The 25,820-nt window shown below is 39.9% G+C and overlaps 1 protein-coding gene across 20 annotated transcripts in view; it reads left to right on the top strand.

Annotated features, from left to right (window-relative positions):
- ABLIM2 (actin binding LIM protein family member 2) overlaps window positions 1–25,820 on the top strand; it is a 228,334-nt gene that overhangs the window by 165,780 nt on the left and 36,734 nt on the right. For 6 of the 20 annotated variants that reach the window (XM_038400076.2, XM_038400086.2, XM_038400080.2 and 3 more), the window contains 7 exons: window positions 208–328; window positions 2,748–2,846; window positions 10,458–10,559; window positions 11,185–11,238; window positions 17,775–17,824; window positions 18,490–18,637; window positions 25,073–25,131. In XM_038400076.2, coding sequence (XP_038256004.1) covers window positions 208–328; window positions 2,748–2,846; window positions 10,458–10,559; window positions 11,185–11,238; window positions 17,775–17,824; window positions 18,490–18,637; window positions 25,073–25,131 — 633 coding nt within the window. The remainder of the gene's footprint in view (window positions 1–207; window positions 329–2,747; window positions 2,847–10,457; window positions 10,560–11,184; window positions 11,239–17,774; window positions 17,825–18,489; window positions 18,638–25,072; window positions 25,132–25,820) is intronic. The other 14 variants (XM_038400084.2, XM_038400083.2, XM_038400092.2 and 11 more) reach the window with 6 other exon arrangements.

Here is a 25,820-nt window from a genome sequence, read left to right as displayed (position 1 = left end):
AATTCCGGAACTGCTCTAATCATAACAGATTTTAGATGTTTATGGTTGTATTCTGCCCTCATTTCATTATGATTGCACGGAGCATGAAGACAGAATTGGGCCCTTTGCATATAGGGCAGAAAAACAACAATGGATATGGATAACTTCTGAATCTTGTAATTCACTCTGTCTTTCCTATTGATTTAGATTTTCCCCCTTTCCTCTCAGGGTGACCAAGATGATAGATCTTTCAAACAGTATAGGACATCAAGTCCTAGTTCTACTGGATCTCTGGGTTATGGTCGCTACACTCCAACATCCCATTCTCCTCAGCATTACAGCAGACCAGGTAATTGACAAGCAGGCTCATTTAATCTCTCTTTCCCCTCCTCCCCCTTTGGCCTATTTAGTAACTGTAGAAGATACCAAGAGAAAGATTTACAGTATGGAAAGCAATTCCAGCCTCCCTTTTCAAGTGTATTACAACATGCTGGTTAATGTGAACAGAGGTGCCCAGGGGGACAAACAAACAAGTACTTTTGATTATGCACATGCAGTGATTTTTTTTTTCATAAAACTGAATAGGCATCAGGAAATTATGTATTGGTGGTAGCTGAAAATAGAAAATGTAATGGATTAAGGTCTTAATCCTTCCCCTAGCCTTACCGATCATGGGAATCTAAACAGCAAAACCACAATTATTCCAGTACACAGTGCGGGAAGTGGACATGCAGCCAAGAGACTGCACAGCTGCACTTTGTACTCCCTTTGAACTACAGAGTAATGTTTCATAGTGGCACTCTTTGCTGCTTTGGGGGGGCTAAGGACCAGACTGGAGGAGTGGCCAGTTTGCTGCTCAAAATTCTCCTATAGTAGTGGCTGCAGAAGCCTCTGTTACGCCAGGGGTCATAGTAGCAGCAGTGATGCACCTCTGGGCCCCTTCTGGTTTTTGTCAGGATACCCTGCATTTATAGTTGGGCTTTTGCAGGATTTGGCCCTTAAAAAATAGGTAATAAAGCTCCTCAATAAAGAGTTATATAATCTCCTGGGTCGCTCTCTGATCTTAACAGAAACATTGATGAATGATTGGGGTCAAAAAAGTGTTTTACTTCAAGATCAGAAACTCATTGTGAAAATCAAGGGATTCTTCATCAATAAGCTTTCATTCAAATGGAAATCTTAATGCAAATGAAAGTTTTATGGGTTACAGAAATCATTTACAGAAGATTGTGTCTCATAATTCATACAGTCTTTGATGGGAATGGAAAAAAGTAAAGTATAGAAGATCTATTGAGGAGAATAAATTAGTTTCTGCTGAGACTCTAGCAGTTCCATCAGGATTCTGCTTGGTTGCACGCTATGGGAGTAAGATGGGGAGGGGAAGGAAAACAAACAATTCCCAACCCAAAGTGAGTTATAAAGCTGTACAACTTTGGTGGGAAGGAGAGACTGCAAGAATTTTTAACCTGTATTTGTTGTTTTGATAGGATTAGCCCTCAGAGCAAGGTGTTGCAACAAAAAAGGGCTTCAGTGGGGCTCTTCAGATGCTTAAAGTTAGGCATGTGCTTAGGTATTTTCCTGCATTGTGGGCTTGATCCTGTATCCTTTAAACTAATAGCAAAATAGCAACTTCAGTGGGAGCTGGACCTTGCCCTAACAAAGTTCCTAGCAAAGAAAGAGATGTTGTATCTCCCCATTTCATTCCACTGTGACCCTTAATGAATACGTCATCCCTTTTGCAGCTTTTGAAAACACTGATTTTCCTCAGTGCGCTTTATAGTAAGGTTTTGCTCTTCTGGAATATTTTCTGACGTTCCACCTATTAAATTCATAGGTTCCAAGGCCAGATGGGATCATTCTGATCATCAGGGCCAGATTTTCCAGTTAGGCATGTGCCTAGGGTTGCCTAAAAGTTAAAAGTGGGTTAAAAGTTAATACATACAGCTCTCCTACGGGCAGCCAGGCTCCTGACGTGGGCTGGTAGCCGCCCAGCTGGAGCAGAGTGGGTGGGCCAGAATGAGCATCCAAGTCAGTCCGTCTGGGGGGGGGCGCAGTGAGCCATGGCTGGGGGGGGGAGACTGCTGAAGTAGCTGGGAGTGTCCCAGCCCCTTCCTAATCTCAGCCACCCCACTCCCTCCGCCCCATGCCTTGGAGGAAGAGGGAGGGGCGTAGCCAGCACCCCATTCAGTTGCACAGGAAGAGCCAGAGCATGGCTGCCATGCTGGGCTGCAGGAGGGAATGGAAGACACTTGGGGACCACTCACTGTGGGGAGAGGAACAGTCCCCCCCTTGCGCCTAGCCTGGGGCGGGTGGGCTGTGCCCTGGTTCAGGCTGGGAGCGCTGTACATGGCGGAGGGTCTCGTGCCTTCCCGGGAAGGCTGTGTTTATATATTTTTTTCATTTCATTTTTTACGGAAAACACAAAAGTCAGGGGGGCACTGAAGATGCTGTGCCTAGTGGCATGTAAGGTGTAAATCTGGCCCTGCTGATCATCTAGTCTGACCTCCTGTGTAACCCAGGACATAGTTATCAGTTGTGTGTTGTTCTCTTTCCATTCATGGAAAGTCTCTGTCCCTTACCAAACTCTGTACTATGACCTGCGTTATTTTGGAAACAAGAAGACAGACTGGGGCTAAAATATACTTTCCAAGTTTGTATGTCATCAAGAGAACACTGCTCCTGTGAGAAGGGTGTTGTTAGGAATATCTTGTGGCTTTCAGTAAGTGAACAAAATAGTTTATTTTCACTTACTCTTTGTTGCCCCCTAGCTGGTACTCAGACTCTTGGTACCAGTAGCTGCATCTCCCTGCCCCAACACCCAAGCCCTACATCTACATTCAGACATCATTACATCCCTTTCTTCAAAGGTAAGGTCCAGGAATGCCGACTGTGCTGTGATAACTGTAGACCTCTCCAAATGTGTTTTGACTTTCTTTGTGCAAGCATGGCTTCCAACAGGATAGTCTGTCTTAACTTTGTGTGAGTGCTTTCTTGACATATCATGTAAGTCTCTGGGACCTGCTGTGTTTTTTTTCAATCAATGTTCAATGTTTTTTCCAAAGGGAAAAAAAAATCTGAAGATGGGGGAGGAGGAGAATATTTATAAATTTTGTTTATTATCGTTTACAGAAACATTTAACCTTGTTTCCGTGTTTTAGTGAAGCTAACTGGATATTGGAATGAGGGACATTAACACCCTAGAGGATCAAATATCCATCCATCTTTCTTACAAAACATTTAGAGAGCTAGTCCATTTTTAACACTGTTAACATCTGTTGGGCCAGATCCACAGCTGGTTAAATCAGCATAGCTCCATTGATCAGCTGTGAATCTGGCCCATGTACTTTAAAGCACAGAAGCTTTATTGTTATTTATTTGAATAAATTGATGCTCATTCCTGTCAAAATATTTCACAAAGGCACATTAATTGTTAATGTTCTGCATGCTGGAGACAGGCCACTGTGATGGGGGAATCTCTGGAACCTTTGAGGCAGAGTGTACTTTTGCTTGGCATGTTGTTTAAACATTAGAGAGAAAGGCGGGGTGTTGAATGATCACAACAATGTCCTTCCACTAGGATTAATGTGGGGAGGAAGGGGACGCAAACGGGCACAAATCACAAGCATTTTCAGTTACTTTTGTATTCTCTATCTTTGTGTCCTAGTTGAGTTGATGAAACAAAGCTTTGTCATCGGAGCAGTTATAGGAAAGGAGGTGACTCCCTGCAGGTGCATTGTATATTGGTGTAAATAAGAGCAGAATCATGTCCATACCCTGCAAATGTGACCCACAAAAGAGAATTCTGGAGAAAAAGAATAAGTTTAAACAAAGTGATTCCATTTTAACAGACAATCTACCTACAAAGATTCTGTCCCCCAACTTCTAGGAGGCGCACTCTTGTATCACATGAGTCTCTGCTTGGATACAGTTTTATGTGTACTGTAAAGCTGAACAGTTTTATCAGAGTTGATGCATTTAGCTAGAAAACCTGTCTGTGTACCGCACTGCATGATTATCCAGTGTGAAATGTTCTCATTTGAAAGTCAATTGACAGTTGCTTAGCTGCACTTCTATTTGATCACACTTAAACCAGTATATGTTCATGGCTACCTGTCATTGCCATGTGCAGCAGCAATTATTTATTGCTGTTGTTTGGAAAACAATCCATCAAGCGGTAGCCTGTTGTTACAAAATAACAATTAGTAAAACAACCAAAATAATATTTTGCACTTCTGTAGCACCTGTTATCAAGGAGCTTAGAGCCCTTTGCAAACATTTATTAACTAAGCCTCACAACTCTCCTATGAGGTATCGGTAAGTATTTTTATACAATTTACATATGGGTTAAATAAGTATTCCATAGTTTCCCCTTGTTGTACATTCAATTAGTATCACAGCAAATAATAATAAAAAAGGAGATCTGAGATCCCCATGTGCCTTGTTCTAAATACTAGGATGCCCTCCTTCTTTATCTTGATAAATGTATGACGTTACCGTCTCTGTTTTTAAAAAGGTAGGCAAAGCTATGGAGAGATCATAGTGAGAACAAAGGTCATGGGAATATAGATAAACTATTATCAAGTGCCATGTGCTCAAAATAAGATTTTTATTTTTTTTTTGCCATTTCAGTTCAAAATAATTAGAGATGTGCTTGACTGATAGACTTGAACAAGTCTGAATGTAATACACTAGTTACAATACTACACCTGATCGTTGTAAACTCAAAATTAACTCTCCACATTTATTTAATAATAATTTTCTTTAAACTTCTGAGCAAGAGAAACCTCACCACACCAACAGGCTTTTCTCCTGACTACAGTGGGCTTTGCCATAGGCCCTCACTGGCAATTCACCAGGTTGGCCCTTTTTTTGGCCATAAGAATGTTGTCCCTGAGTTCCTGCTTTCCCTCTTTACCACCCAGAGTTTATCTTGACAGGTGTAATACGTTTGACCCTCCACTATCACACACAAAAGTCCTCAAATCATCTGGATATGTCTAGGCTGGGTGTTTTTTGTTTGTTTTTAATCAGAAAAGTGACTTCTCTGACTTCTGTGACAGCCTTGATAAGAATGCAGCTTTACTTATCCCACAATTAGTGCCCATCACAATTTGGAAATGTAAAGATTTTCAAAAGCACTTAGGATTGGTCTAACTATGCTCCCATTGATGCAATGGAGTCAGTGAGAGTTTGGCCAATGCTGGGATTTTCCAAAGCTCGCACCTTCACAGTGCAGTGGAGAGTGCCTTGCCTTTCTTAATTTAAGAACCAGATTTTCCAGGATATGTCCTTTTTATTCCACTTTAGTACTCACTGGCTTTGAAAGCTTGGAAAGAATCATTGCTATTTTCAAGACTTCAGATAAAAACCAAGTTCATGTGCTTAACATATGGATGTGTAAAATGACCCAATTTCAGAAATAATTTCTGGAATCTCCATTTTTGGGCCAGTGGTGACTGTGCGTGTTGCAGAGTTCCAGGGCAGGAAGGATTTTCAGGCATACTGCCCTTACAATAGCTTTCTAGCTACTCTATGACAGGTTTCAGAGTAGCAGCCGTGTTAGTCTGTATTTGCAAAAAGAAAAGGAGGACTTGTGGCACCTTAGAGACTAACAAATTTCTTTGAGCATAAGCTTTCGTAAGCTACAGCTCACTTCATCGGATGCATTTGGTGGAAAATACAGAGGGGAGATTTATATACGCATACAGAGAACATGAAACAATGGGTTTTATCATACACACTGTAAGGAGAGTGATCACTTAAGATAAGCCATCACCAGCAGCGGGGGGGGGGGAGGGGGAGAGGAAAACCTTTCATGGTGACAAGCAAGGTAGGCTATTTCCAGCAGTTAACAAGAACATCTGAGGAACAGTGGGGGGTGGGGTGGGGGGGAGAAATAACATGGGGAAATAGTTTTACTTTGTGTAATGACTCATCCATTCCCAGTCTCTAGTCAAGCAAGGACTGGCCTGTCTCCCAAGATCTGTGAGAGTGATGGGTCGTCCTTCAGGATAGGTTGTAGATCCTTGATGATGTGTTGGAGAGGTTTTAGTTGGGGACTGAAGGTGATGGCTAGTGGCGTTCTGTTATTTTCTTTGTTGCGCCTGTCCTGTAGTAGGTGACTTCTGGGTACTCTTCTGGCTCTGTCAATCTGTTTCTTCACTTCAGCAGGTGGGTATTGTAGTTGTAGGAATGCATGATAGAGATCTTGTAGGTGTTTGTCTCTGTCTGAGGGGTTGGAACAAATGCAGTTATATCGTAGAGCCTTCAGTACCCAACTAAAACCTCTCCAACGCATCATCAAGGATCTACAACCTGTCCTGAAGGACGATCCATCACTCTCACAGATCTTGGGAGACAGGCCAGTCCTTGCTTACAGACAGCCCCCCAACCTGAAGCAAATACTCACCAACAACCACACACCACACAACAGAACCACTAACCCAGGAACCTATCCTTGCCTCAAAGCCCGTTGCCAACTCTGTCCACATATCTATTTAGGGGACACCATCATAGGGCCTAATCACATCAGCCACACTATCAGAGGCTCATTCACCTGCGCATCTACCAATGTGATATATGCCATCATGTGCCAGCAATGCCCCTCTGCCATGTACATTGGTCAAACTGGACAGTCTCTACGTAAAAGAATAAATGGACACAAATCAGACGTCAAGAATTATAACATTCAAAAACCAGTCAGAGAACACTTCAATCTCTCCGGTCACTCGATTACAGACCTGAGAGTGGCTATCCTTCAACAAAAAAAACTTCAAAAACAGACTGCAACGAGAGACTGCTGAATTGGAATTAATTTGCAAACTGGATACAATTAATTTAGGCTTGACTAGAGACTGGGAATGGATGAGTCATTACACAAAGTAAAACTATTTCCCCATGTTATTTCTCCCCCCCACACCACCCGCCACTATTCCTCAGATGTTCTTGTTAACTGCTGGAAATAGCCTACCTTGCTTGTCACCATGAAAGGTTTTCCTCCTTTTCCCTCCCTTGCTGCTGGTGATGGCTCGTCTTAAGTGATCACTCTCCTTACAGTGTGTATGATAAAACCCATTGTTTCATGTTCTCTGTATGTGTATATAAATCTCCCCTCTGTATTTTCCACCAAATGCATCCAATGAAGTGAGCTGTAGCTCACGAAAGCTTATGCTCAAATAAATTTGTTAGTCTCTAAGGTGCCACAAGTACTCCTTTTCTTTTAGCTACTCTATGAATCTGCAAAATTCTTGCCAGACTCCCCCCCATCCTCTAAGACAAAAATATAATTCTGCAGTGTCAATGGCTAGATTGGAAATGTAAGGGACTGACAATAAGCAGCATGCTGCTGATAATGAGGAGCTACAAAAAGACACTCTATTCTTCCTGACCAGCCATGTAACGGCATGAGAGGGGATGATGTTTTGAGGTCTGGTCATTACACTGCAAACATACTAGTTTAAAAGGGCAGCCTGTCTTGCTGAGTATGAGTATGTATGAGACATGAGTATGTTTCTGTGGTTGGTACTTAAGTTCAAAGTAAGCCTTTCAGGATTATTTCCAAATAAAATAAAATGAAATCCAGGAAAGAGTTCATGATTCTATTTTTTTCATCCTGCTAATGGCAGAGAATCAAAGCAAAACTTTATAAAACTGCTCTCTCCAGTAGTTGTATATTCTATGGGATCTAACATGGATTCTTTACTCAGTTTTTACCCAAGGAAACCTCAGGCAAGAGACAATTATATAGGATCTTAGGGGTTGTTGTAAGCTAGATAATGGGACCTTTTACTTTGGCCTTCAGTTTGATTTATTGCTAAATATTCATAATTTGGCATGTAAAATGCAAAATCCAGCTACACTCTCTCAAAATCAGTGGCAAATTTTTGACATAATTTTAATAATTTAAATGGTGGATCAGCTTGTATGGTATAATGTGCCCCAAGAATAGCTTGCCTCCTTCTTTTCTTTTAATAGAAATCTAGGCCCTGATCTTAAAAACTACTCCACACAGGTGGATCCCACACAGAGCAGTTGGCAGAATTGCAGCCTTCAGTTCCATGTGTTTGCATTCCCTGCCTCTGTCCTCTCTTCCCAAGTTCTCACCTCCTGTTCCACGCTTCCTTCTGGTCCCTTGAATGTAACAGGAAAATAATGCCTGCTCGAAGGATTTCTGTCTCTGTTTATATGATTCCCAGAATGATGGGGCTCCGATCCTGTCTGGTGAGGCTTTTATTCATGTGGACTATTTTAAGTGCCCAAAGTATGTGATGTATTAAGGGCCATGCCTTCCAGTACCCCAATTATAAATGTTTAGTGATAAAGGAATTTTGAGCAAGCAAAGGACAGGCATTTTTTGAAAACATCATAACTTTAAAACACCCTTTCTGATTTTTTAGCAACCTTTCCAGGCAAACTCTACCCTGGGATGTGACATTCCAGGAGGGTAGTAATAACTGGGATGCAATGGGGTGCATAGACCTTAACCAGGAAGCAGCTATTTCCCATGCCATGCTCCCATTGCAAGGGGGTCAAGGAGTATAAGACACTCCCTTGCTATCTGCATTGTGTGGTGCAGTGTAAAGGGTAGAGATGTTTCTACAGGGCTGCTACTCCCCATCCACTACATAGGTGGGTTAGTAGTGACAGGGAGTAGGTGAAGTGCAGCAGGTGAGCTGGCACAGAGGGGGAATGTTCCTGGTAAATGGATGGCACACCTGGCTTTCTCCCTGGAGCAGGATGGGAACCAGAAACCAAATTGTGATTATGTCAGTCACGGTTTAGCTTCTGGTTTGCTCCTAGGACAGCTCATTGATACTTGCCCCTTACTCAAGGCTTGCAGTAACTCCACAATCAAGCCCTCAGTTCTTGGTAGTACTTGGAGAATATCAACTAATGTTGTTCCAATTTCAGTCTCTGAACTATGCAGAATACTTTTTAAAAATTGTTACCATCTTATCAAGTCATTGCTATCAGAGAAACAATGGCAGTGACTCCTAATTATTTTGTAGTTTTAATGATCTTCATTTAATTCCACACTGTACAGGGAAGTAACAGTCCCACAATAAAATGGATTAATTAGCAGGAATATTCGTGGGATGCACAGCACTCTCCTCGGTTCTCATGGGGCATTCTCCTGCTCCTATTAAGGTCAATAGCAGTACTCCCATCAATGGCAGGCCCATGGTTAAAATGATGGAATACATGACATTCCCTGGGATTGTATTTAATGTCTTTCCAATACTCCTCAACAGAGGCTGCCCGGCTTTGTGAATTGTTAGCAATCCCCTGCTCCATCTCCAGTTTATCAGATTTTTCACCTTTGCTCTGGGCTTTCTACTAACTCAAAGTTACCTATAAACCCCTCTCTCCCACCTGGCAGTGCTCAGTGATGCATCTAAAGCTATATTCTGGGCTGCTGGCCTTTCTTCAAAAGATCATTAATCTCCATTAATTCTGCGCTCCATCCTCTCTAAAATGGTTACTGCAAATTGTCAGCAGCTCTATGTTTTGTAAAAATATTATGTTTAGCTTCCAGTTGCTTAACAATGCTACACATGAACTGGACTTTACAAGTCCCCAAAAAGTAGAGCTTTACTTTTTTGTTTGCCAAGCAGCATTATAATGCCATAGAGTATGCTCTGAGGATTAATTGACAGGAAATAAATGGATATTTGAAGAGTATTTGACAAAATAAGAGTATAAATGGGTATGGATCAATAGTATATTCTGTACCTTTAAATTCTGCCAAGTTGGCTATGGCATTATAGATCCATGACTTGATAATCCAACCCTGTCTGCGTATAAATAAAATCCTGTGGAGAGTTATCAGGGGGGAAAGTTAGAATAAACCTAGTACAAGATCTCAGCAGTCTATTTTGTAATTTATATATCCAATAAGACATGACTCAGCCATAGCAGCTGCTTTTTGGTGCAGTCCTGCTTTGAAGTAACTTAACATCACTGAATGATTTCACTGATGGTTTTAAGGGCAGGCTATAATTTAACACCACAACCTTAAACTTTGTTAAAATTCCCTAATATATTTGCTCAGTTAAGGCTACGAAGGAGCCGTTTGGGGAAAAAAAAAAAAGGACCTACAGATTCCTGAAGATTCTTTTGTTTTATCTTTTTAACAGCATCACATTTTGAGAAGAGAATTTTAGATTTCAAAGCAGAGCTACAAGGCTGATACTTGTACCTGATGTTATCCATCAAGTATGCGTTATTGCTGATACAGCACTCTCCAGTTCCTAGATCTGTTTAGCGTTTGACTCGCTGTTCAGTATTGCCTTTGCTAAGAGAGTCGCATCAGAAACCAGACATAGTGCCAATAAGCAAGTTGAGGTTTTACAAAGAACTATTTATTTAAAAATGTTGGATTAACAAGTCATTTTGAGTAAGCGCTTTATGCTTGAAGTACTCTACTTTGCTTTCCATTTTTTTTCTTTTATCTGCTTTCTTTGCTCTTCCCCTTGGAGGCAGTGAAAGTGGTCGGAGCACTCCAAGCTTATCCATGTATTCAGACAGCAAATCTTCACCTTCTGCCTATCAGCAGGCTCCTAGACATTTCCATGTTCCAGGTAGGCATTCACAGCTTAGTTTTTTATCTTCAGTTGTGGCGTATGTTCATTTTCTCCTAAATTGTCAATAGATTTTGCATTGCTTTGTGAACTGTAGAACAACAATAACAAAAAACCTTATTTCTTCTGAAGAGTGAAAATATGTTAGCTGTTAAACATGATTTCAGAAGTGAGTAAGTTACATGCTTCACATTTTTCTGTGTATCAACACGTTTGCACTAGGAGAAGCCCAAAGAGACAACTTTTTATTTTATGTTAAACCTAGAAGATGATGTTGTCTTAAATGTTACTGCTGGTTGCACAGGCCTGTTCAATTTATGGATATGATGTTAGGCTGTATATTTGAAGTACCCATCTACTAAATGAACTGATGGGTAAGGAGCCATATTAATATATCCCTTTAGGATTGATGGAAAATTTTGGTCTACCATGCAGCCCAGAATGTTTTAAGTGTGTACTAATGATGAGAAATGTTGCATTGTATTGTAATAGCAGTTACTACACATTAAAATGAATGAATGGTCTCTGCTCAAGTGATTTTTTTTAAAGAATTAAACAGAAGAAGCACGGTCTAAACTGCTTGCTTACTCTTTTGTTCTTTCCTTTTTTTTCCCCTCTTTCTCAGACACTGGAGTAAAAGATAACATCTATAGGAAACCCCCTATCTACAGACAGCATGGTACAGTCTGCTTTTCTCTGCTGCAGTGTTTTCTACGCATGCCCTTGTTAAGGAAGTGCATATTTACCACTGAACTAGTTGTGCTATCGTATTCTCATTTAATTATGCCAGAATCCCTATTATCTAAAAACAAAAAGGAAAAGAATTAAGTAACACAGAAAATAGATAACTCTCTGCATAACATGAAGTCTGAAGACTCAGTAAGTGGCTGGAATAGTGATGTCTTGCTGTACATTATTAATTAAAAGTTAATACTGATCTTAAAGCAATTTGTTTATTATCAGAATGATACAATAGTATGTTAAATATAGTACATTACTATCCTGCTTTCAGGTGATCCTGGGGAATATCTAAATGTTAAGGTAATTTTTGCTTCTATATTATAGCAAAAAATAAACTTTTAGGTTCATTGATATATGGTGCATATTGAATATCCATCTTTCATTGGCAAGATTTTTTTACTTTATCATAATATCAGAACAATTCTTTAATGAGGTTATATTTGCTGAGGACAAATTCCTTTTTAAGGCTGTAATCTGACTGAAGATGGCTTCTGATCTGCACCATACAATTGGAACTGAATGGGCAGACCCACTGCAAGATTGGTACCTAAGTCACTAAACAACAGAACTATACAGAAAATGTTTTTATGACACATAATAATCTGACACAACACATGACTTTGAAAAAGAACTGTATAAATTATGCATGCTTCAAATGAAGCAGTAAAATAGAAATTCCCCATGTTTATTTTCAGGGAGAGCATTGACTCTTCCGGTTTGTATCATGTTCTGCCTCACATCTGACTGATTTACGGATGTGGAGAAATAAATAAGTAAATAAGGGCTTCTGTCTGGATGCTGCTGATTCATAGATTCCAAGGTCAGAAGAGTGTGATCATCTAGTCTGACCTCCTATAAAACACAGGCCATACAACTTCCCCAAAATAATTTCCTTTGAACTAGAGAATATATTTTTTTAAAATTTCAATCATGATTTAAAAATTGCCCGTGATGTAGAATCTACCACAACCTTTGGTAAATGGCTCCAACTGTTAATTACTCTCACTGATAAATATATATGTCTTATATTAAGTTTGAATTTTTCTAGCTTCAACTTCCACCTATTGGATCTTGTTATACCTTTGTTATTTACTCCTTCTCATAATACAAGAACAAGGGGCCACCAAATGAAATGAATAGGTAGCAGATCTTGTGTTGTAAAACAAACACAAGAACGTATTTTTTCACGCAACGCACTGTCAATCTCTGGAACTCCTTGCCAGAGGGTGTTGTGAAGGCCAATACTATAATGGGGTTCAAAAGTGAGGTAGGTAGATTCATGGAAGATGGGTCCATCAGTGGCTATTAGTCAGGATGGGCAGGAATGGTGTCCCTAGCCTCTGTTTGCCAGAAGCTGGGATTGGGTGACAAGGTATGGATCACTTGATGAAAACCTGTCTGTTCATTTCCTTTGGGGCACCTGGCATTGGCCACTGTCCGAGGACAGGATACTGGGCTTGATGGACCTTTGGTTTGACCCAATATAGCCGTTCTTATGTTCTTTCCCTGCTAGACTGAAAAAGCATATTATCAAATATTTTTCCCCATGGAGGTACTTACAGACTTTGATCAAGTCACCCCTGAGCTGAATAAATTGTGCTTCTTGAGTCTATCACTGTCAGGTATATTTCTAATCTTTTAATTGTTTTTATGGCTCTTATCTGTGCCCTCTCCAAATTTTTCAACATCCTTCTTGAATTGTTGACACCAGAACTTCACAGCATATTCCAGCAGCAGTCACACCAGCACCAAATAGAGAGGTTAAAAACCCTCTGTGCTCTTGATTCCCCCTTTTATACATCCAAGGATTGTGTTAGCCCTTTTGGCCTACAGTGTCACATTGGGAATTCATATTCAGTTGATTATTTGCCATGATCCCCAAATCTTTTTCAAAAGTCACTGCTTCCCAGGAATAGAGTCCCCTATCCTGTAAGTTTTTAGTTCTTACATTCTTTGTTCTTAGATGTATACATTCACCTTTAGCCATATTAAAATGCATATTGTTTGCTTGTGGCCAGTTTATTAAACAATCCAGATCGCTCTGAATAAGTGACCCCTTTTCTTCATTCTTTTCCACTCCTCCAATTGTTGTGTTGTCTGCAAACTTTAGCAGTGATGACTTTTGTTTTCTTCTAGGTCATTAATAAAAATGGTAGTGTAGGGCCAAGAACCGTCCTGCAAGACCCAACTAGAAATAAACCCGCTGGATGATGATTTCCCACTGGATGATGATTTTCAGTTACATTTAGATACCTATCTTTAGCCAGTTTTTAATCCATTTAGTGTGTGCCATGTTCATTTTGTATCATTCTAGTTTTTTAATCAAAATTAAAAATTAAAAATTCGTGTGGCACAAAGTCAAATGCCTTACAGAAAATTAAGTATATTGCATCAGCACTATTGGTGTTATCAGTCAAACTGACACTGAGTACAGTGAGTCAGCGTGCACACATTCTCCATAACTGAAGTGTCTGATGCTAGGCAATTGCATAAACAGGTTTAAATCATTGACATTTAAATAACCTCTTAAACTGTTCTGGTTAAGCTTCAGAACAAAGCAAGGTCCAGTGGTGCTTTAATATGCTTTATCGTTTGGACTGTGATAGATGTTTTCAGCTCACAGTATCTGCATGGCACATACAAGGGTCACCTATGTGTCAATTAGATGGAATCCATTTATATGAGCGCTTGGCTTTAGGATAAATAGCAAACATAGTCTATCCATAGCCTTTAATTTCTCCTCCTCTGCAGAGCTACAAATCATTGGTAATAAATAGTCAAACAAAGCAAAAAGCTATTGACAAGGCAAAAGGGCCTGAATCATTAGAGAGAGTTTTGGGAAAATCATAAGCAAAACACTAAGCCAGATCCTCAGCTGTTGTAAATTGGTATCGCTGCATTGACTTCAATAGAACATTGATTTACACCAGCTGAGGATCTGGCCCTAACATCCTGTTCCATGAGCATGTCATCTTTAATTATTTTATAGCTACCTCTGGTTTGCCAAAATGACTCTGAAAAAGGGAGTTTTTCTTCATGGCCATATGTTTTCTATGTCAGCCGCCATGCTGACGTACGCAACCAAGGGCCAGATTTTCCTCTGTCAGTTTTATACTAGTGTAACTACACTGACTTCAGCAAAGTTATTTCTGATACACATTGTTGTGAGAGGCCTTGTATGTTAATATGCAGGTCAGTCAGACATCTCTGTGCATACCCTGAGGAGATGTATTTTAATCTTTGTTTTATATATAAACAAGGTTCTGAAAAGGAGTGTAGAAAATGAAGGCTGGCTGGGATTCTACAGGAGTGCACCTACTAATTTATTCTAAATGAAAACAAAAATTGAGAGTGATGAAGTATCCATTTCTGCGTAGAGACTAATGGAAACAACCTTTTGTTCCCAGCAGAAGTTGTGTAAATCTTTTTGCTAAAGAACAAACATATTAGCAACTGATGATTCAGCTTCTTAAGCTAAAGGGGCATTGAAGTAGGACATTCAGGAGTTGGAGCCAGAGAACATTCTCTTGTTGAAGAAACCAAGTTTGAACAAACAAGCACAAAAATGTTCTCTAAAACAAAAAGTGCAAGAAACTCTTCCAAAACATTTGACTTTGAAAGGTCTCAATTACAGCAGTTCCCAGCAGATTTGTTGTAGCTAAGAGCCTCTGTGTTCCTGTTATAAACTCCTAGATTCAGAATAAAAATGAGCTGGAAAAATGTCACATGCGTGATTTCAGGCTGTGAATTTGGATGGGAAAGCTGGGGAAGGCGGTGTTGCGGTTTTTTTTTATTTAGTATCTTCATATTTTCAAAACATTTTATTCAATATTAAACCTTTTAAAAAGAGTTTGACCTTCATCAATTTTAGCACTGATCCAAACAGAGAGCTCAAATGGTTGAACTTGGGCTCCTGGAGTCCATATTTAGACATCCATATAAAAAGGACCTGATTTTCAGAGGGGCTGAGTAGCCCAATTTTCACAGAAGCCAATGCTCAGCACCTCTACAAGTCAGGTCACTTTGATGTAGGTGCCTTAATATAGATTTAGGTGCCTAAGATTCAAGGAAGGCTGCATGGGCAGACCCTGGCATTCATGCTTTGCCCCATTGACTTTGACTGGATTCCTAGCAAGTGCTGGGGTCTGCCCACTGGAATTCCAAGCAGTATCAGACCCTATGTATGAATATTTTGACCACTGTTTTCAGGGTTCAGGTTAAAATGTATGGTTTGCTTAGAAATATACTGTAAGATTAAGCTCCTCCTGTTCTCTGTTAGCATTTCATACAGCATTAATCTTGACAAAAGGCTCATTAAAGCACCTCCAGGAAGGGGATGATGTGATGGAATGCTAAACTGTATTATACCCTTCAGCCACTAGTTTCAGAGTAGCAGCCGTGTTAGTCTGTATTCGCAAAAAGAAAAGGAGTACTTGTGGCACCTTAGAGACTAACAAATTTATTAGAGCATAAGCTTTCGTGAGCTACAGCTCACTTCATCCGATGAAGTGAGCTGTAGCTCACGAAAGCTTATGCTCTAATAAATTTGTTAGTCTCTAAGGTGCCACAAGTACTCCTTTTCTTCAGCCACTAGGCAGTGCTCTGTGTAATATACCTTATGTACGCTAACATCAGCAGTACCATGCAGTACATTAGAAGATCTTATAGTGAGGTGCATCTGGTGTGTATCTCTGAGAAGGAAGTTCTGTGGCCAGTGCATACCTGGTACAGAAGCCTGACCAGCCCTGCATCCTATTGTGTACAAGGTGCACATGACAAAAGCTGTCTTTCAAACTTGTTTTCCCCTTGCCCTGTGCTGCATGCATGGGACAATATAATGTTCACCGTTTCCAGCTTTTGGGGCTAGGAGTTTCACTCCGCTACATACTGATACAAACATAGATCAAAATTTTAGCTTTATGTGGGGGTTTAGGGAATGCAAAGGTGTAGCAGCTGAGTGCTAATGGCAGATGCAGTCTGCCCACGAAGGGCAGAAGCCATATGAAATATCTGCAGACATGCTGGGTCAGGGGCCGAAGGGTAGGGAGGGACAGAGTTGTTGCCAGTCCGCAGTGACCCTTATGACACCTTTTAAAAGATGCATCCATCAATGTTTTAAAACGTTAAATCTCACGGGGCCGAAACTGGGGCAAGTTGTCTATGCAATTTGGCGTGTGTATGTCTGCAAAATCTACTGGTTGTGAAATCATTTTTGGGGGTGCAGATCAGTATCATGTACAGGCACATCTGTACCTATCTGGAAATAAAGGACACGAAATGGCCAGAAAAGCAGGGGGAGAGGAGAATGTTGGGACCTTCTACTGGCAAGATTTTTTTTCTCAGCAGACTTGGTAACTCAATACAAAGTACTACATAGTGGAATGTTAGTGTCAGCAAAAAAAATTCAACAGACAATTCTTTAGCAAATAGATAAATTCAGAAAATACAGGCTGCACTTTGGTTGTCTTTTTCTGCAGTGGTGTTGGTAATCACAACCCTTCTGCAGACTCTGCTCTTGCTAATGCCATGATGTTGACTATTAAGGGCTGGATTGAGATTTTTGTCTCTGCCTTGTCACATAGCCTAGGAGGAACCTGGGGAAGGAATTGTGACTCTGCTCCTGATGGTGAAATGATTTACTGCAGCCCTTTATAGGGGGACAGCTTACTCCCTACCCCTAACCCTCCTGCAGTGATTTAGCTTTGCTGGCTGACATTTTGAGGTGACGGATCCATTTTCTGTACCCTTCCTGCCTACCTGCTGGGAGAGAGGAATGAGGACCAGGTGTAAAACCAGCTTATATCCAAGATACCTTGTGGAGAGCATTAACATGGCAACTCAGGAAAGGAGTGACTTGCTCCCCTCGACAGCTGTGTTAGTCTGAGTCACAATCTGTTTCTAAGGCTAGGTCTACACTACAGCTTATGTTGGCATAATTTATGTCACTCGAGGGTGAATAAGTCACCCCCCCTGAGCAACATACGTTACACTGACATAAGTGCCAGTGTGGAAGCGCTATATCAACTGGCATGGGGGCTGGACTAATTAAGCTGATGGGAGAGCTCTCTCCCATCAGCTCAGAGAGGCTACATTAGATAGCTCACAGCAGCACAGCTGCATTGGTGCAGCTGCACCGCTGTCAACTCTCTAGTGTAGCCATGCAATAAATTATTTTTTTCCCTCCAGTCAAACTCAAGAAAGTAGCATCTTTCCTAAAAAATGGTACTTTAAAATGCTTGGAAGAGTAGATTTTATGCATATACTGTGTATTTACAGCATTGAATCATTTTAATAATTTCATAATGACTTAATGGGTTAATTATATTGTACCAGTACACTTCCAACTTCTCATATCCCTTTCTTTGTATGGATCATTTGATTCTTTTAAGAAACCTGCAATATGATGACAGTCAAAATGGAAAAAAATGACATGATGCTGTTTTAACTCTTACAATGAATTTTACATTCTAACAGTAAGAAGATCAGAGGGGGAGGATGGAAGTTTTGATCAGGACAATAGGAAGGTAATGTCCAGAATGCAGGAAAAACTGCAGGGTGTTAGTGTTTCTCAAGGGTACCATTTTAAAATCTCTCATTTTTTAGATATTTTATTTTTATTTATCATTATTCTAGTTATTTAATAGCAGCAAATGTGTGTTTGGTCCTTCACAGAAGATATAGAAAGATATTGCACCTCCCCCAAAGTGCTTACAATCTAAATTTTACAAGTGATGGAGCTAGTAGGGGAGGCAAAAAGTGGGGAGAATTGAACTAATGCAATAAGTGCATGCATTTACTCAATCTAGGCATGCTCATTGGTGGTTCAGTGGAGATGTTTTTATTCAACGTATTTATTTTAAAATGAGAAAGTAATAAAGTAACATTGATTCACTTGTGGGCATTAATAGTTTAATTTTAAAAAATGTACATGTTCTGAAACGAGGACAGAGTAACAGCGGTAATTAACAGGAAACCCATTCTCAACCAGCTGGATCATGTTAAGTATCTGATACTAGAACTTCTAACAGACAGTCCCATGATGCATTGCACAGGATCTGTCTTCCACTTTTGTGACTGAATGGATGATTGCTACAAAATTATTATAAATAAAAATTGATCAGAGAATTCCCATGTGGGTGAATTTGCAAGAATAAATCCAAACGTTAAAGTTCGGTTTTGTTCTGTTCAGCTAAAGACCAGTTGGCTGATTCTGAAGGGGGAGACAGACACCAGAGCTAATTCTCCAGATTTGGATACTCAGTCACTATCACATGGTCCTGGAACTGACAGAGAACAACTCCAGCAAATGCAAGAGAATGCAACCACCATATATTCAAGTAAGTATTTACTTTACACAGTCAGTCAGGGATGTAGGATTGCAGCTTGACTGAGAGATACAGCCATGCCATAGCCTTCTCTGCACATTTTCATTCTTTGCCTTGGGCTTCCACCCAAACAGTCCGTATATGTAAATTGGAATAGCCAGCAGATCATTGTTTTGAAATGCCACTCTCACTAGCTGCCAGTACTGAAAGTGTTCTCCACTTTCTCTTCATGTAACTTGACAGGAAGTGGGTGAGTACAGGGATGTAGTCATCCCGAATAAAGGAACCTACATTTTGCTCTTAGTACATGAATCACAAAATGATAGATAACTTTAGAGGAAAATACCTTTGAACAGCAGCTGTCCTAAGAGAGAGTCCCCTACTACACCGTGCTGGAGATACAGGTCAACTGGGGTAAACAATTTGGCGAAACAGTTTTCTCAAAAGCTTTCATCCCACTGCAAGGCACGTCTGGCAGCAAAGATAATGTGCCAGTCATTGGTAATATGATAGCTGGCTCCATCATCTTTATATTAAGGAAATTATGACTCAGCTATACAAGAGAGGGAGAAAAACTGATGCAGCAGAATCTGTCACTAGAGTGAACCAAGTGGAAAGAAACAAGTAGTTTTGGAGCCTACTGAACCAAAGCAAGGGGATTTCCCTTCTCAAATACCATCAGACTTTTCCCACACAAGGAATGTTTCACAAATGCCCTTGTACATGTGAAGCTGTCTCTGAATACCACAAATTCCTCACATCCAGAAACAACTGGCAGAAATGAGTGTAGACTATACAAATAAATTGTGTAGGCACATGCACCCATGAGAAGGCTGACAGATGGGTTGATATGCTGCTTATCTATACCTGTTTTGAGATAATAGGCTTTATTTGAAACCCTTATGAGGCAAAAACTTCTCCCATAAAAATGCCTGTAACATACAGTAAACTTTTTTTATATACAAGCAATATACTGTGACACAGGTTTCTCCATGGGTCTATCATTCTGCTTCCACTCACTCATTTATCTTATATTTTCTAATATCACACACACAAATTCAGAACCACAGAAGTCAGAGATAGAAAAGACCCTTTGGGTTATGTGGTGACCTCCTTGCTGATGCAAGTTGTTCCTTATGTTACATTTTTAGATGTTTTGCCCAATGTAGTTTTCAGTGTACCCAGTGAGGGTTTCCACCACTTGTCTTAGAAGGCCATTTAACAGCCAAATAGTTCTGGCTTTGAAGGTTTTTTTCCTGATATTCACTCTTTTATTCCCTTCCTTAATTTTATCCAGTTACTCCTAGTTCTATCCCCCGTGCTGTCCTAAATAATTCCTTTCCTTCTTTAGTGTTTACACCTTTCAAGTATTTGTAGGCTACCGAGTGCCCCACTGACCATTCCTTAGCTATTCTCCCTTCCACATTAAATGGGGAGCGAAGAGAACTTAGCCCCACCCCTAAACCCGATGAGCTGGTCAGTGCAGTTTAGTTGGCGCAGCAAGGGAAATTATGTATGTCAGGTATAGGTCTGGCACAGATTACTTCCTCCACAGAGCAAGAGGGGACTGCATGTGACTCGGTCTGGTTGCGGATCTGCTTCTGGGGCAATGCAACAATGCCTTGGCCATTACAGAGGTCTTGTGGCAAAGCCACAATTGAACTCTGTGGTAACTAGACATAGTAATGATTGCTCCACCCTAGTTCATTTTTTTTTCTGTCTAGTGTTAATATTGTAGGCTAGGTGTTGAAATGTCTTAGGGCTTGTATGCCCACTGAGCTCTCTTAGTGGGAGAGATTTTATTCATGGATACCATTTCATGCATCACCTTGTCAAGTTGAAGAAAAGGCTAGGGCATTAAGATGCTGAACTCACCTTCCCCTCCAACCCTTGCGTATAGTTTGGAAAGTGCTGAATATCCAAATACTGGTACCTTATCAACTCTATTTGGTTGTGTATGTGTGTGTGTACATTTATCTGGAGAGAGGCATATATTTACTGCCAGTAATGATTATCTCTGTTCCGTGCAAAACATTTCATTCAAAAATCATGGGCACTTTGGGCACCAATGGTGTATCAGACCACTTCATGTATTGATTTGATCTGTTGTATTCAAGACTCAATCATTGTCCAAAGTTTTGTTTATCTTTTCTTGCTTACATACATGTCTATATAAATATCTTGCTGCTATGTAGCTGAGTCATACATCTGTATATTATGGTAGGTAGATTTAATAACGTGTTTATAACATTTCAGAATAACATAATAGTAACTGAATATGATTTCTCGATACATTTAAGCTTTTTTTTTTTGAAGGTTGATTGCTACAAATAGCTCTTCTAAAAAAATCAATATTGATTTACAAAAACACTGTGTCCATAAATGGTTCGACATAGATTTCTGGTGCATTGTACTGCCACTCATTTAACATGAGAAGTTAAAGGGAATTCAGCAGTTACTATTTCCTGAACCACAGACATTCTTGATTTTGAGGTCTGAGATAGTGCAAAAGAAGCTCTACAAATGATTGTATAACCCACTTCCCAGAGGACCCTTGGATGCTTAGCTTGTTACTATTATTACTTATTCCTTGTACTGCGGTAGCACTTAGAGGCCCCAAAACAGAATCAGGAGTTCACTGAACCCTTACATAGTGAGAGACAGTCTCTGTCCAAAAGAGCTTACAGTCTAATCTAAGGCAAGATGAAACATACAGTTGGAGGTGATAAAAGAACAAGAGTAACAGTGTCAGGAACACGTGGATACGTACACTCGCTGGGCATAGAGTTAGTCAAAAGACAATACTACTATAAAGTTTCTATAGTTTTCAATGTTTTAATAGTTCCCTTTCTTCAGTGACATGCTGATTACCATGTAGCAGGAAGTATATCCTGTGCATATATAAAGCTTATTTGCTTTGTGGATATATTATTGGACCAGGACTTGGGATACCTGGGTTCTAATCCTGGCTCTGCTTCTGGCCTGTTGGGTGACCCTGGACAAGTCGCCTCTCTGTGCTTTAGTTTCTCCATCTGTAAAATTGGCTCTTGTGTAAAGTGCTTTGAGATCTGTGGTTGAAAAAAGCAATATAAGAGCTAGATGCTATTATTATTTATTATTATTTTCTTATGGTGTAATGCAGTTGTGCCCTATATTTTCCTCTCAAAAAAAGCTATTGAATATTTTGGCTGTGAAATATACATTCACTTTTTAATTTATCATCTATAAGTATAGGTTGTTTCTGTTATTCTTTACCATAATCCTTCATTTTAAAGATCAAAGGCCAGATTTGCAAAAGTATTGAGGTTCCTAAAGATGCATAGGCACTTCTGAAAATCCCGTTAAGTACCTATTTGCATTTTTAGACACCTAAATGCCTTCGTAAATCTGGCCCCAATTAGCCTATGCTGAAATGCAGTCTCATCACATTTCAAATTAGCATGAATGGCATGAAAGGAACCATATCAATTTACAATATAGCTGATGAGTCTGAAGTATCTTCATTGGTAAAAACAGATTGTCACATCAGTCAAGTACTCAAAAACGCTACAAGATACTGCAGAAGCATTTAGCATATGATGTTTGCAGGTGTTACAAGTATGTTGGCTAGTTCAGTCTAGATTGTTTCATTCAAAGAAGAGCAATCAGGAATAAGGTAATATACCTGAGAACTTCCTATGGAATGAAGACCTGGGTGAAATGCTGTCCCTGGTAGAAGTCAATGGAAGTTTTCCCGTTGACTTTAATTAGGCCAGGATTTCACCCTTGGAAGTTTTCCAAATGGCCACAAGATGTCGCCTGTACTTTACTTCTCTGATTTTCACACACAAAATTCATCATGTTCATCCTGAAATGAATTTTTGTCCTCATTAAAGTTTAGGATATAAAACTCCCAAACTGTTAAATGTTAAAGGAAGTTTGTTAATTCTAAACTCAGGTTTCAGAGTAGTAGCCGTGTTAGTCTGTATTCGCAAAAAGAAAAGGAGTACTTGTGGCACCTTAGAGACTAACAAATTTATTAGAGCATAAGCTTTCGTGAGCTACAGCTCACTTCATCGGATGCATTTGGTGGAAAAAACAGAGGAGAGATTTATATACACACACACAGAGAACATGAAACAATGGGTTTATCATACACACTGTAAGGAGAGTGATCACTTAAGATAAGCCATCACCAACAGCAGGGGGGGGAAGGAGGAAAACCTTTCATGGTGACAAGCAGGTAGGCTAATTCCAGCAGTTAACAAGAATATCAGAGGAACAGTGGGGGGTGGGGTGGGAGGGAGAAATACCATGGGGAAATAGTTTTACTTTGTGTAATGACTCATCCATTCCCAGTCTCTATTCAAGCCTAAGTTAATTGTATCCAGTTTGCAAATTAATTCCAATTCAGCAGTCTCTCGTTGGAGTCTGTTTTTGAAGCTTTTTTGTTGAAGTATAGCCACTCTTAGGTCTGTGATCGAGTGACCAGAGAGATTGAAGTGTTCTCCAACTGGTTTTTGAATGTTATAATTCTTGATGTCTGATTTGTGTCCATTCATTCTTTTACGTAGAGACTGTCCAGTTTGGCCAATGTACATGGCAGAGGGGCATTGCTGGCACATGATGGCATATATCACATTGGTAGATGCGCAGGTGAACGAGCCTCTGATAGTGTTTCCTTTAACCCAAAGTCTTTGGTGCTATAATATTCCACCATTAACCAGGAGCAGGAAAGTCCCACTGGGAATTTCACAAACCAGAAGAGACCACCATTAGAAGCAGGAAATGGCATGAGACAGACCTTTGATCCCCTCTGACACGGCAATTCCTATGTTCCTAAATAATTTGAATATAGGACTTTACACCTTTTCATTCACAACATTCCTAATTTAACCTATCCCTTTAGATATGCAGTAAAGTCAAAATATTTTGAGATAACACTAAGCCATGTCAGCCATCTACTCAGTGTCACTGCTCTGCAGGGCAGAGAGGTCAGAGGAATTGGTCCCCCGAGCAGCGTTCTTCATTAATCTGTTTGATAGGCTAGGACAGGGACTGTAATTTTATTATGTGCATGTTCAGTGCCTAATGCAGTGTGGTCTGGATTCCTGATTGGAGCCTTTAGGTGCTAATGCAATACAAAATAGTAGCTAATAATAAATAATGCACTTTGTTCTTTAAGTAGGAACATAGAGTTTGCCATATTGGATCAGATAACTTGTCCATAGAATTCAATATCCTGTCACTAACAGTGGCCATTACCACTTTCTTCAGAGGAAGGTGAAAAAATCCTCCATAATGGACAATTATAGTATAATTTCTTCCTAATCCCATTAATCGGTAGCTAGTGTATACCCTATATTTTTAGATGAACCTTGTCTACTATACCTGTTTATTTTCATATTACTCATATAAATGCCTTTATCTTTCTGGCATCCTGCCAAGCTTCTGGTCACAATGAGATCTTGTGGCAATGAGTTCCACAGGTGGTGCATGCACCTTTTTCCTTTTATCATTTTAAAATATTTAGCTTTTCAATTCCATCGACCATTTCCTCAGTCTCATATGAGAAGGAAATGTAAATAGGAGTGCCCAGTTTATTTTCTCTTACACCATTCATTGTTTTCTCTACCTATAGTGTGTCCCCTCTTATTCATCTAAGGACTAGACCCTAAACATACAGGACTAGATCCTCTGCTGCTGTAAATTGGCAAAGAACTAGTGAAGTGAGCTGTACAGATTTATACCTTCTAAAGATCTGGCTAATAGTTTAGACTGATTATTTAAGAAGGAGGTTTGAAAGTGGCAGTTTAAAGAGATCAGAGCATCTCTAGCGATGCCAGAGAATCTGAACAATACCTGAAGATTATTTTACCCACCACTGAAATGCAGCCACCTCGGGGAGAAATGAAATAACTAACAACACTATTCACCAGTTTAAAACTGAAAATAGAAAATACCTTTTCCAGTTGAAACTGTAGAGCAAATTTATAGAAGGCAAAAAGCTGTTCTTAAACTGGAATTTCACCAGGACCATTGTCTTACAAAAGGTGCCAGGAACACAAGTTGGCAGAACCTCTGAAGTAATGGCACGTTTATTACCATTCTGGGGTAGTAGCTCAGCACTGAGCCAGAGTGAAGGTTACCTCTTACTGAGTCCTCAGTACCACCCTCTACTGCACCAAATTGTTCCTTAGAGGTCTTCCCCATCCCCATCTGCGAAAAGCATGCAGTCTTCTGAGATATGGGATGATCCCTGAGGTGATATGAATTATAGATGCGGATATATTTCTCTTTTTAAAATCCTCCTGCAAGACTGAGATAAACAATACACAGCTCTACTGTATCTCAGAGACCGGGCGATAGCTCTTGCAAATTGTTTTCTTGTATTCTCTGCTTGTTTTTATTAATTGAATTGTAAAGGTTTTTGCAAAAATCTCTCGATACATATTGTGTCTTTTACAGGATTCCCATATGCCAAATCTGCTTCTCTTCCTGGCTACGGAAAGAACGGATTGCACCAAGTAGGTATTAGTATAGAATGCGTTACACTTGCTAATATTGTACCATAAATACACAGCTTAGTAACCAAGGAGATAATCACAAATAACATAGAGCTCTTTAAAGACTTTTGGCTATCAGCTTTGCATAATATTCATATGCCAAGGGAATTCAGCCATGTCTGTTTTCAACAAACAGTCAGCCAGATTGAGGCTTCTCTTTAATTGTGTGTCGCATCAGTATTAAGACTCCTATTTTTCTCCCAAAACAAACACAGATCCAAAAATGTAGTCTTGACATATTAACAGAACTCAGTAAGTGTTAAATCATAGAGAAACGCTGGCATCTATTTAAAGCAAGCTAGCTCTCCTATGTTAGAAGAAAGGGGGAGCAACCCACAGATGGGTTGCATTTTCTGAAGTGGGTAATCTACAGATATAAACACTGGAAAAAATCAGGTTTCCCAAATTTTCTTTTATTTTCTTTTTTGTTTTGTCAAAAAAAAAGGGGAGGGATTGGGGGAGGAGGAGCGAGAGAAGGACAGGTATCTAATGATAGTTATTGTAGGTTCTTTGAGGCAGTGACTGTCTTGTTGTTTTGTGTTTGTACAGCACCTAGCACAATGGGGTCCTTCTCCATGATGGGGCTCCTAGGCACTACAGTAGAACCTCAGAGTTGTGGTCACCAGAGATACAAACTGAGCAGTCAACCA

Source organism: Dermochelys coriacea, chromosome 4 (genome assembly GCF_009764565.3).
Source record: "Dermochelys coriacea isolate rDerCor1 chromosome 4, rDerCor1.pri.v4, whole genome shotgun sequence".
NCBI lineage: Eukaryota > Metazoa > Chordata > Testudines > Dermochelyidae > Dermochelys > Dermochelys coriacea.
This window is presented reverse-complemented; position numbering and strand designations above follow the sequence as displayed.